Source organism: Erithacus rubecula (genome assembly GCF_903797595.1).
Source record: "Erithacus rubecula genome assembly, chromosome: 16".
In the NCBI taxonomy this organism is placed as follows: domain Eukaryota; kingdom Metazoa; phylum Chordata; class Aves; order Passeriformes; family Muscicapidae; genus Erithacus; species Erithacus rubecula.
In genome coordinates this window covers 15,987,369-16,000,344 of record NC_136668.1, presented here as the reverse complement: position 1 = coordinate 16,000,344, position 12,976 = coordinate 15,987,369, and the positions used below count along the sequence as shown (strand labels likewise).

General features: G+C 51.1%; 1 protein-coding gene across 1 annotated transcript in view; it reads left to right on the top strand.

The window, feature by feature from the left end:
* STK10 (serine/threonine kinase 10) overlaps positions 1–12,976 on the top strand; it is a 71,575-nt gene that overhangs the window by 55,377 nt on the left and 3,222 nt on the right. The window contains 2 exon segments of the mRNA XM_079319899.1: positions 328–492; positions 12,548–12,596. Coding sequence (XP_079176025.1) covers positions 328–492; positions 12,548–12,596 — 214 coding nt within the window.

Below are 12,976 nucleotides of genomic sequence, written 5' to 3'. Positions count from 1 at the left end.
CCAGACACCTTCTATACTTTGAGGTTTCCTTGGTTTCTTTTTTTCCCCCCATGCTATAACAACAGGATACATCTCCTTTCCTAAAAGTGTCCCTCTCCCTGTGGTGGGAAGTGGTTTGGGCTTTGGGGCCTGGAGGGAGGAAGGAGGATCCAGGCACTCTGAAGCTGTGGGCAGCTTGAGGATTCAGAAATACCTCTGCAGATTTCCCTCCTGGTGGGATGCTGGGACCAGCCAAGCTGAGAGAAGGAGTGGGAGCAGCAGGAATGGGAGCACCAGGAATTCTGTGCTCCACACTTTCTCTGAACTCACCCTGTTTTTCCCTTCCAGGCCAAGAACAAGGAAACTGGAGCTCTGGCAGCTGCCAAGGTGATTGAGACCAAGAGTGAGGATGAGCTGGAGGATTACATGGTGGAGATTGAGATCCTGGCCACCTGTGACCATCCCCACATTGTCAAACTGCTGGGAGCCTTCTACTGGGATGGCAAACTCTGGGTAAGGGTGGCACATCCTCACTGCTCAGGGGAACAGCCTGGTCACAGTGAAACAAAACCTCTGGAGCTGCCTGAGCATCAGAAATGAGTCATGAGCCCTGCTCACACTGTGCTCTGGATTTTCCCTGCTGGCTTTACCAACTCTCTTCTAACTAAAGCTGCCTGTAAAAACCCCAAGGGATCTTCACAGGGAAGTGGGAGTTGTGGTTTTTTTCTCTTTCCACCATTATGGGTTTGAAAAAGTAGAAAAAGCATCACCTAAAATTTCCCCTCTCTCTTAAAGCCCCTCTTTTAAAACACCATCTGCAAAGGGGTGAAGAAAATCTGGAAGCTGATTAGGACAAAAGAAGCTGGAAGAAAATCTTCCAACTGATTTTCTGGATTTGGGGCTCAGCAGTTGTGATGCAGAGCTGACAGCAAGAGCTGCATTTCCCATGGCTGTGGAGCTGCAGGGACATAAAATGCAATGGAGTGGGTTGGTGCAAGGGCTGGAACAGCAGGTTCCTGCAGCTCTCTGCCCCAGCCCAGCAGGTTTCTGTATTATTTTTTATTTCCCCTGCCTGCTGCTCTCTCAGCAGAGGAAGCTGAGCATGAGAAGCACCTTCCTGTGCTCTGTGCTGAGGGGATGAGCCCTTGGGTGCTCAGATATCTCTGTGCCTGTCAGGATTGTGGGAATGGGGTGAGCAGGAGGATTTCCAACCCCATCTCAGCCAGTTCAGCTGCTCCTCCTTTAACTGCAGGAAATCAGAGTGGCAAAGGGTGGGTTCAGCAGCTCTGGTGCCTTTTCCTTCCTGTTTTTAATGAGTCAGATATCTTTGTGGTCTCCCTGAGTCAATTTAATAGAGTTAAAGAGGAGATCTCAGCTTTTGGGACTTGCACTTGTGTGAGCTGAGCTGCTGGAGCTGCCAGTCCCTGCCTGTGACAATCCCAGGCTGGTTCATTGCTGGGCTGAGCAATGCAGGAGAGGGATGTTCTGTTGGGCTGGTTCAGCACCTTTTGCAATGTCAGGATGTCTTCCTATTCAAAAATCCATGGATAAAGCCCCTGAGCTGTCTGGAACACCCATGGAGAGCTGGAGTGTTCCTGCTCTGCCTCCTGCTCTGGAGGGAGCTGAGCTGCACTTGGTATTTTGGATGGATGGTAAAGAGCAAAGTAAATGTGTGCTCTGCTGGGGAGGGGAAGGACAAACATCCCTCCTAGGAGGGGATGTGGATGGATTGCAAGTGCAGCAGGATTAATCTGGGCTAAAGAAAAAAGGCAAACATGCCCTGAGCCAGGCTGGGAGCTGAGGCTGCTTCACTGCCCTTCCTTTCGTTCCTTTCCTTTCTTCGCTTCCCTTCTTTCCTTCCTTCCTTTCCTTTCCTTTCTTTCCTTCCTTTCCTTCCTTTCCTTCCTTTCCTTCCTTTCCTTCCTTTCCTTCCTGCCTCCCTCTCTTCCCTTCCCTCCTTTCTGGAAAATGGATTGCAGAATTCCTCAGCTCTGCCTTTGTCCAGGCTTTGTGATGTCAAGTGTCTATCAACCTCCTAAAATTAAATTCCTGAAATGATCCATCCTCTCTGCAGCAGGAACCTCCTGTCCCACAATTGTGTCAAATCCCTGCTCCAGCTCCATTGTTCTGTGAGCAGGATCCTTCTCTTTATTCCATTGTTTGCATGTCATTGCTCAGGCTGCTTTTATTAATGCTCCACTGTTTTCCTGGCTTTTTACTTCTGCAAGGCTTTTAGTCCCTAAAAGTCAAAATCTTCCTCTTCTTGGTGACCAGTGCTGGGGAAAATTTGCATCCAAATACAAACAGCAGCTTTTATTGTTCTGCCCACATCCCACCCTCCCTTCTGTCAGTGCAGTTGTTTGAAGCAGCATTTTCCTGGATCATTTGCATGGTGGGTGCCTGGATTCTCACAGTGGCTCTGGGGGTGCCTGTCTGTGGTTTCCTTGCTGGTTTCCAGCATGGAAAGAGAATATTCCAGAGGAGATGTGCCCAAGCTCCTGGATGGCAGCAGCTCTTTGGCTCTTGAATAATTCACAGCTCAGTGCCATGAGCAGCCTGAGAGGGGCTTTCCCTAAATCAGCCTGGCTGCTTTTTCCCTTGAATTAACAAGGAAAATGTGTGAGGAGCCCTCCTGGTCCCCCTGAGCTGTGCCAGGTCCTCTGCCAGGCTCTGGCTTTGTGCTCCAGCAGCCAAGGGGGGACATGAAATATTGATGGAGCAGAAAACCTTTCTGTGCAAGGGGAAGTGGCTCATCCTCCAGCAGCTGCTGGAAATCCACAGCACTGAAAGCAAAGCACAAACCAGAGAATCCCTCTGGGTTTCATACCTGATTGGCATCAAGTAGAAAAGGAGGAAAACCTCAGTTCTTGTGTGGGATGGAGCAAAGCCCACTGTGAGCAAAGGTTTGGAGAAGCCCAGTGAGTTCCCAGGAATAAAAGTGGTGGGATAACAGCATCCAGCATGAACTTTCTTGGCATTTGAATCCTCTGCAGAGAGGCTGAGCCCTGCCAGCAGCTCCTATCTCGTTCCATCCCCCTCCATCTCCTTTTCTTTGCTCGTGGCAGAGGCCAAGAAGTCTTGTGCTGCTTGAAAACAGCCCAGGGAAGCTGCAAAACTGCCCTGGTGGGAGCTTTCAGGATGTTATTTTATTTTTATTACAAGCCCCGTGGCATTTCATGTTCTTTTGCATAATCCTGGCTGCTGGAAATGGGGGCAACCAAATGAAAGCTGAGATTCTCATACTATTTAAAAAACAAAAAATAGTTTGGTTTGAGTCCTTGTGGCTGGGACACATTTTAAAGTCTCTTTTCCTGCAGTGTGATGCAGGACTTGGAAACACAGAAGCAAATCCCCTTCAACCAATATAACACAGCTTTAAAATGGACTTTTTAAAATTATTTGTGGCTTAGGAATGAGGTTTGCCTGCTTTGAACAGAATTTTTCACTGATAATTATTACAACATGGGAAAAGGAAAACAAGAGCTCTTATGTTCTGTGTCCCTCTCAAGGGCTGAGTGTTTGGGAGATTTTTTCCCCCTTCCAAAACAACAACAACAACAAAAGAAAAAAAAAAAAAAAGAGAGCTCAGAGGAAGGGAGGAACTTTTGATCTGCTGTTTCTGAGTGTCTCCTCCCCCAGCCAGAGCAGTGATAAGAGGAGAGGGGAGGAGAGTTTTGTTTGCTGTGAAGATCCTGACCTTCCCTGCAGGAACCTCTGCTCCCTGGGGATACCCAAAACCCAGCAGGGAGGAAAACAGGAGCCTGAGATGCTGCTGCAGGAACCTCCAGGAATTCATTCAGATTCCATCTGGGCCAGGTGCTGAAGCACTGTGCTGCTGGTGGGACAGCTTTTCCAGAGAAACCCTGGGCAATTGTGTCCCCCTCCCTCCCTCTCCCTGCTCCACAGTTGCCATGGAATCCAAATCCAAAAGGGATTTGGAATAAAGAGTTATTTCCTGGAGATCAAAGCAGGTCCAGTGCAGGTAACCCTGCCTGCCTGGCCATGGGGGAATGTTCATTTAGCCAGCTCAGGGTTTCTCCTGTGTGGGTACAAACTCCTGGCACAGACTCAGCTCTGTGCTGCTCACCTTAAAAAAACTCTTTGCATTTTCTGTGGGCAGGCCCTGACCTGTTCAGCCAGGGACTTTTGGGATTGCTCCCCCTTTGATATGTTGACTGGAGATTGGGAATTCTTGAAAATCCTGTAGGCATAAAGAAATGTTCATTATCCCATGCACTGGCTATGTAAAGCATGTGCAGTGTTTCATTCCCTGAGCCTGGCAATACCTTTCCTTTAAAACAAACAGAGCAGGGAGCTGGCAGCAGGATCAGGTTCCCCACAGTTTTCCTTAGCAGAGGGAGGTTATCACAACTTGCAGGGATGTCTTGCAGGGTGAGCAGCCTGAGCTTGGCTGGCTGCCTGCAGGGATGTGTTTGTGTGAATGCTGGACCAGAGCAGCTCCCCAGGCTCAGTCCCTGAGGAATCCCATGGCTCTTTGTGTCCCTCTAAAATTCCACTTGGCAGCAGAGCTGCAGCCCTTCCTACTTGGCCTCCTGCTCCTGGAGCTTTGTACCAAACTTCCCCCAGAAGTTCTTGAACTTTGTTTGCAGCTCGAGGGAAAACCCAGGAAAACAAAATGATCCCAAACTTTGCTAAGGGCTGGCCAGCATCCTAAAGGAGCAACAATCCTTTCCCTTCCTCCTGTTCTGCAGGAACAGAAATCCCAATCCCTCCCACCCTGGGAGCTGCTGCAGGATCAGCCCCGCTGGGAAAACCAGTGTGGGGGTGGGGTTTGCTGGACTGGTTTCCAAATTCCTACCAGTCCAGAATTCGGGAAGAAACTGCAAAACACCCCCAGGAACTTCAGCAGGGTGGGTGGGAGAGGAGCAGGTGTGGGCAGAGATCAGCAGGACAGGGCAGTGCCTGGCCCTGGGGCTGGGAATGCAGCAAGGACATCACAGGGTCCTCAGGGGCAGCTCCTCGTCTTGGCCACAGCTGCCAAGTGGGAAAAGTGATGCAGCCCAGGGCTTTTGGCACTTTGCTGCATTTCCAGGGTCAGCAGTTTGCTGTTCAGAGTAGCAGGATTGAAGGTGGTCACTTCTGCTCCAGCTTTGGGACAGTGTCCCTGACAGCTGGGATGCTGTGGATCAGATGTCTGGGGTGACATTCTCCATCCCTTCTCCCTGCCTGGGTGACATCCTCCATCCCTCCTCCCTGCCTGGGTGACATCCTCTGTCCCTTCTCCCTGCCTGGGTGACATCCTCCATCCCTCCTCCCTGCCTGGGTCACATCCTCCATCCCTCCTCCCTGCCTGGCCATTCCCAAAGACTGGAGCTTTCAATCCTCTCCTGCTGGAAATGTGGGCAGCAGGTTGCACGAGCCCTCTCTGTGCTTTGAGCTTTGGCATTCAACCTCTTGGCAAGTCACTCTAAAATCCTATTTTGGCTAAAATTGGGGGTTTCCCTTAAAGCAGAGGGAAACAGAATGATTTTTTTTTTTAGCAACCCTCAAAATGATTTATGTATCAGGCAAATTGCCACAGCCCAGCTGAGTTCAGGAGTGCTCCTACAGGTACCAACATGACAGCCCAAAGGGGAACAAAAACCTTTGTCTGCCACCCTTTGCACAGGATAACGTTGCATGAAGAGGTTATTGAAGCTGTAATAATTCCCTGTGATTGCACAGCCTTGTCACCTGCACACCCTGGAATGCTTTATAAAAGACCTGGTGTCATTTTCCTGGCTCTGAGAGGGAAGGCACAGACAGGGATTTGCCTAAATTTCCCCAGGGGGTAAAATGGCACTTGGGAATTGGGTGCTGAGATCCCAGTCCAGGGTTAGAACATGAGGCCAGAGTTTCATGAAAAGAAAAGCAGAGCAGACAAGAAGCCTCATAGGCAAATCAGTTTTCAAAGCACTTGAAAACTTTGTTTAGGACTGAATTGCAATAAGCCACGTTCCCACTTGGGGCTGGATCTCCAAGGAATGCTAAGGAGCAGTGTTTGCATAGAAAGGAATATTTATAAACTCCCCATGAGAGGAGCCAGCACCTTGAAACCCAACTGCAGCCTAAACCCTAAACCTAGCTTGCAGTTTAAACTTCTCTCTGCTTCAGATTACCTGAAAGGTGTCATTTGGAGGAGAGGGAGGGACATCCCTGCAGCAGTGCTCATGGCCTGAGTGATCACTGCCTTCCAAGCCCTCCCTGAGCACTCAGCAGCACCACTGGGGCTGTGGGATGCGTCTGGGGGTGATGGGGGTGGCTGGTTCTTTCTAGGGAGGTGAAGGCAGGAGTGGAAATCCTCTCAAGCCCTTTGCCACCCCTTCACTGCACTGTCCTGGTGGCCTGGAGAGGCTTTGGGGCTGTGCTGGAACTGCTGACTCCAGAAAAGCCAGCAGGAAACTGGTGCTGGGTCAAACTAGCCAGCTCTCCCCAGTGAGCTTGCCCTTCTGAGATGCATCATCTCTTCTGGGTGCTGACACACACTCCAGGGCATTCCAGCTGGGTGATCTTCCCACTCAAGCTGCAACTTCTCCCTTTTTGCTATTTATATTTGAAATGATTCTTGGAGTTTTGCTTCCCATCCTGTAACAGAGTGAACTCAGTGACCTCCCAGTGCTGATAACTTGGTGAGAAAGGGATCCCACCCACAGCAAAGAAGCTTTTGCAACATCAAAACCGTTTGGTTGAACTCAAAGGAGTTTTAGTTTCTGCCAAAAGTTGCAGAAGGGATGGGAATATTTCTACCAGCTCTGGGGGGCAGTCCAAGGAAATTTTGTCATCTTGCATGATTAAATGTGAAGAGCTTGTCCCCAGTTTCCTTCAGATCAGCAGGGAGCTCTGCACTCTGCCAGGAGTATTGACTTGGTTCTCCATAAAGTTTTCCTTGCTCTGAAACTCCCTAAACTTTGTGCTCCTTGTTTCCTGCCCTGCATCTTCCTCCCCCCCCACTTATGGCCACAGCCTTTTTTTCATTTCTGACTTCAAATATTTTTCTCTGTAGGTTATTTTGTCCAGAAAATGAGACAGAAAAGGTTTATTATATTTAAAGTCTCTGAATGGTGTCCTTGTTCATGAGGGAAATTTGGCAAGCTGGGAACCTTCTCTTACAGAGAGTGAATTATTTCACTCCCACCTACAGCATACTTACCATGTCAGGCCAGCTTTTTGACATTTGTGCTGCTCTGGGAGGCTTTTTGGTGGCTTCTGGGTTGTTTTGTGCCCTCTCTGGTGGCTGCTGAGTGGCTTTTGCAGCTCCTTGGCTGTCCCCTTTTGTCCTGGTGGGGCTCTGGCAATGAGGCTGGGGAGGATTTTGTGCCTTTTCCTGTGTTCATCACCCCAGCACAGAGCAGAGCAGCAGCTCTGGGGAGCCCAGGGGTGTTTTCTGAGCAATGCTGGCACAGAGTGCTCCCTGTTTTCCTTCTGCCATGTGTGGGGTGAAGGTGCCAGGCTGGGTAGGAATGTGAGCCTCCCTCTGCTCCCAAATGTAAACTTGGGCTTGGGTGGGAGCAGGGCAGGCTGGGGAGATAAAGGGGAGGCTCAGGGAGAGCTGTGGGGGGAGAGGAGTCTGACCACATGGCTTCAAAAGACAAGGTGCGGCTCCCCAAATCCACCCCCAGTGGCCCTGGATTGCGTCCACCAGGCTCTCTGAGGGAGAGGGGAGCAGCTCCCAAAAGGTCTGATCCAGTTCGGATCTGATCCTGGAGGTTCTGATCTCATTCTGATCTGATTCTGAAGGTTCTGATTCAGCTCTGATCTGATCCTGGAGGTTCTGATTCCACTCTGATCTGTTCCTAGGAAATTCTGATCCAGTTCTAATCTGCTCCTTGAGGTTCTGATCTGATCCTGGAGGGTTCTGATCCCATTCAGATCTGCTCCTGGAGGTTCTGATCTGATCCTGAGGTTCTGATCCCATTCAGATCTACTCCTGGAGGTTCTGATCCCAATCTGATCTGCTCCTGAGGTTTCTGATCCAGCTCTGATCTGCTCCTGGTGGTATCTGATCCAGCTCTGATCTGCTCCTGGAGGTTCTAATCTGCTCCTGGAGGTTCTGAATCCAGCTCTGATTTGTTCCTTATCCTGCCTCCTCTTGCAGCCACCAGGACCTGGGTTCAGCTGTCACTCAGATAAAGGATGTGCCTCCTGACCCTCCCTAAATGTGGCTGCTGTGCCTCAATACCCCCCTGTATTGCCACCAGAGGGAATGGCTGTGTCTGTGTCCTGCAGGGGGGTGCTGCAGTAGCGCCAGGACGCCTGGGGCACATCTGGCTCCTTCCTCCTGCCCTCCCCAGCTCAGCCCAGGGGCTCTGTGCTGCAGCTGCAGCTGGAGCTGGCTGAGCCCTCTGCTGCTCTGGCAAACTGGGAAACACCCAGATGGAAATTTCTGACCCCCAGGAACTTTGTGCCAGTTGGATAGAGAAGAGGTGACCAGGTCTGGTGGCAAAGGGGTGAACCTTGGCAGCATTCTACCCCAGCTCTCTCTGCAAGTGCAGAGTTTCCTTGACCACATTTGGTTTTCTTCTCTCTGCAGCCCCTCTGTGGCTGTGCTGGGGGGGTTCTTTCCACTGTGGGTGACAAGGACAGCTCAGAGCAGCCCCAGGACGTGGCAGCAGATGCTGTGGTTCCAGCAGCTGCTCACACAAACTCTGAGCTGTCTGGCCAGGTCTGCTGCAGTTTCTGGCTCGCAGGGTGGATCTGAGGGCCGGAGGGGTGCTGGGGGCACGGGCAGGGTGCTGTGCCTGCTGGGGGATGCTGTTCTTGTCACAGAATCACAGAATATCCCATCAAACTCCAGCTCCTGATCCTGCACTGCAGCCCCCCAAGTTAAAATTAAGTTATCAACACAGTTAAAACCCAAAATCTGAGATGTCCCCAGAGGCAGCCTGGGCAATCCCAGCTCCTGCAATCTCCCACTGTTGCCATGTGCTCCAACCCTCCCCAGCTCCCCCCTCCTGCCCACAATGATGGACAGAGGGGTCTAAACCTTTTCCTGACCTGGAATCTTAATGAGATTCCCTAATTGCTGTCCTCCAGCACAGATTTCACTATAACACACCTGTGCCTACAGAGTATTCAGGAGCTCAACAGGACATAAACCCCAGCAGGAATATCCCTGGCAGCTCTGGGACCCCACAAGCAGCCAAGTCCCAGGAGAAGCTGCAGGCAGCCCTCACCCCAAGGGACCTGGTGGCCTCTGGTCCCCCACCCCTGCCAGGAGCTTCTCCAGCTCTCCCAGCTGCTGCCTCTTGTTTTCTCATCCCTTTCTGCCTGCCAGAGGCTTTTCTGTGGGCACTGCCCTCTGAGTGCCAGCCAGGTGAGTAAGAGCCAAATCCTGCTCAGGGCCATCAGCTGGTAACACCCTTGGGACTGGGCAGTGTTTGGTGAAATTATCTTTGGAGATAAGCTTTTTGTGGGTGGTTTTTTGTGTTGGCTGATACAGAAAGTTCCAGGCATTCAGGCACACCCAGGAGGCAGGAGGAGCCAGCTGGGTCTCACTGCCAGCCTGGGGCCACCTTGGTACCTGGGCAGGAGAGGCTGGTCCTGGTTTGTCAGACCCCAAATGTCTCCAGATTCTGCTGTGGTTAACCCAGGATTAAGATGAGCCATGGGGAAAATCGAGGTGACCAGCAAAGCCCCTTAACTTGAGTGGATTTTGAATTTAAATGTTGCCCTGCTGCAAAGGTTGTTTTTAAAAAAAGATTTTGTGATGTCTGCATGCAGACCTCTGCACTTTTGTTTAGTGAAACATGTAGGAGAAAAAGGCTCTTTTTATTTAAACTATCACAAGGGCTTTCAGAGTTCCTTTCTCTTTGAACCCAGCTGCCCAAATCTGCTCAGTGTGTGCAGCCAGAGCATCCCTTGGAGCTGGGATGGTTGTGGGACCCCTGGCTGGGCTGTGATTTGGGGCTGGGGGCTCTGGCTGTGGCTCTCACTCTGTTTTATTGCTCAAAGAACCCAGAAATGGAGCTAGCAGTGAGTTTTGGGGTGGCTGTAATGCATTGAAATGTCAATAGTGGATTTGTAGAAGCTCTGATGTGGCACAGGAACCCTGTGTCCCCACAGCTGCCTCAGGTGAGGAAATTCTGGTGGTTTTTTTTGTGCAGAGGAAATCATTAAACAGGATGTTTGAACCCCCAGGGCTCCCCAAGCAGCACAGAGGAGCTGTGGGTGCTCCCAGCTCACACACAGATGTTGATGTCTCCAGATGTTGATGCCTCCATGGCAAACTCTCCAGGCTGGCCCTGCTCCTGGGAGGAAGTGTGCTTGGAGCATGATCTGGGACTTTGCCAGCTGTGTTTGTTTAAATTGGATTTTTTTTTTTTTTTTTTTTTGGGCTGAAACGAGCTCATTATTTTTTGAGCTGCTCAGACCATCTGGCCACACCCAGAATTGTTCTCTGGCATCTCTGTGCTTGTTGAAAATGCACATTTGGAAGTTTTCTGTGTTTCCCCAAGTGCCCAGCTGCAGCCTGCTGTGCCTGGATGAACACACAGGGTGCTCCAGAGGGACTGGCTCTCCTCATCCTCTCGTTGCCAGACTGCAAACCTGGCTGGAATTTTGGGGGGTTTGCCCTGAGGAGCCCAGGAAGGGCTGGTGGCCACTGCTGATTTTAGTTTGCTCTGATGGATGTGATGAGGAACACAAAAATAAAGGGTTGGAATGACTCCTGCAGCTGTTTGGGGTGACAGTGGTGATTTCCCAAAATCAGAGTGTTGGTCTGATACTGATACTCAACTGTGATGGACAAAAGACTCTGAAACAATTTAAAGTTACAAAGTGTGTGTTTATTATGAGGTAATCCTCTAATAAACCCTGCAAAATCACAGGTGATCACAAAATCTATTTATTGACAAAGGATTCAAACAAATACATATTCATAATAACAGCCCCTCCCATCCTTCCTATGGTCATTAGCTGGAATGGCTATTAAACATTGATTGTCTTCTTAAATTAAGTCTGGGGTCATTTTTGTGGGGAGGGGCCTTAAAAGGAGGAAATAAGGTGAGTCTTCCTCACCCTGAACTCTTGATCTTGTCTATCAATGACAATACAAATGATTTCTGGGACACTCCAGTTTTCCACAGAATGGGTTCTGGTTGCATTGTCCATGTTTCACTAGTTTCATCTTTTCCCATTGTAAGCACAGCTGAGCAAACATAAAATGACAGACAATGAATTATTTAAGTTTCAGATAACTACTCCCTTCTAACTTCTAACCTTTAATTATTTTCAGCAAGGTAACTAAAATCCTAATTTTCTAAGATTAGTGTTTCAGTGGGGTTTCTCTGGCAGGAGACAATTCCTGCCTTTCCATTTCCTGATGCTGTGATTCAAGGTATTCAAAAAGAAAAAAAAAAAAGTTTTGATGTGTCCCCTTGATGCTCTGCTGGCCCCATCCCTTGGACATTGGTTCTCCTGGTTTGGGAATGGTTCCATTGTCTTCCCAACTGCTTCTCTTCTTCCTGTTTCAAATTCCCCCCCTGGTTCTTCTCCTCTGATGGTGCCTCTGTCACACCTGTGTGGGTTTGTCACCTGTTTGTCCCCTCTCTGACCCCTTGGGCTGATCCCCACAGAGCAATTCCAGCTTTGCTGCATCCCTGCTGCCCTTTCCCAGAACAAAGCAGTTATCCCCACCAGGTGATAGCTGCATTTCCCTGCCCCTGCAGAGCACCTGGAGGGTGGGATGTGCCTTTCCTGGAGCTGCAGGATCGAGCAGGGAGCTTGAACCTTCTCCCCTCAGCTCCTGGGCCAGTGCTTGGAGCTGCTTTGGGTGACGTGACCCTCTCTGGTTTGGAGAGCTGAGCTGGTAAACACTGCTTAGGGCTGTCCTCAGAGTCACCTCTGGCATTTCACCACTCTGGAATGCTGCCCTGGGTCACCTCCACAAGGAGAACAGCTTGTTGGAGAGGTGAAGCATCTCTTGTGCCTTGTAATCCCTGGCTGCTTGAAATTGTAATCAGTTTATGTGAGTTTATGTGAGCAGCCCCAGAGGGGAGGCGGGAATTGAGGGCAGCTGAGTCTGTGAGAGGTGAAGGGGGGGGATCTGCACCCCTGAGGTGCTGGGAGGGGTGGCAGGGACAGGGCAGGCAGATGTGTGGGGCTGGCAGGGCTCTGCACACCCCTGCAGAGGGATGGCAACATCTGGGGAATTGCCACAGCCTCCCTTCAAACTGAGAGAGCAACGAACTGCTGAGCGATGTGAGGAAATAAAAATTATTCAAAAAACCCTCCCCTAAAGACACCAGAGCCCTCCCCAGGGCTCATCAGGCTCTCGCAGCCACGTCAGCTCTCAGCTATGACAATCCTCCATCCTGCTGGCAGCGCTGCCCCCGAGGGCAGGGCAGGGATGGAAACTGGGGAGCCCCAAACCCCGGAGCTGCTGCTGGGGTGGGCACCGGGCACGGGGCAGTTCGGGGTGTCACAGCCCCGGCAGCTGGGCACAGTGTGGGATCTGAGCCCGGGCTGGGCACAGGGGCAGCTCTGCCATGCAGGGAATCAAACCCAGCTTTTCTCCCCCTTTCCTTCCCAGTGACACACAGCCTGCTTTAATTCTCTCTTTGTTCCCCAGATCATGATCGAGTTCTGCCCTGGTGGGGCCGTGGATGCCACGATGCTGGGTGAGTGCAGCTCTGCCCTGTGCCCGGGGTGATGCTCACAGGGCATTCCCAGCCTCCCCAAAGGGCATTCCCAGCCTCCCACAGGGCATTCCCAGCCTCAAAGGGCATTTCCAGCCTCCCCAAAGGGCATTTCCAGCCTCCCCAAAGGGCATTCCCAGCCTCCCCACAGGGCATTCCCAGCCTCCCCAAAGGACATTCCCAGCTCCTGGCACAACCCCGGGGTGCTGGTGAGTGCAGCTCTGCCCTGTGCCCGGGGTGATGCTCACAGGGCATTCCCAGCCTCCCCACAGGGCATTCCCAGCCTCCCCAAAGGGCATTCCAGCCTCCCCAAAGGGCATTCCCAGCTCCTGGCACAACCCCAGGGTGCTGATGAGTGCAGC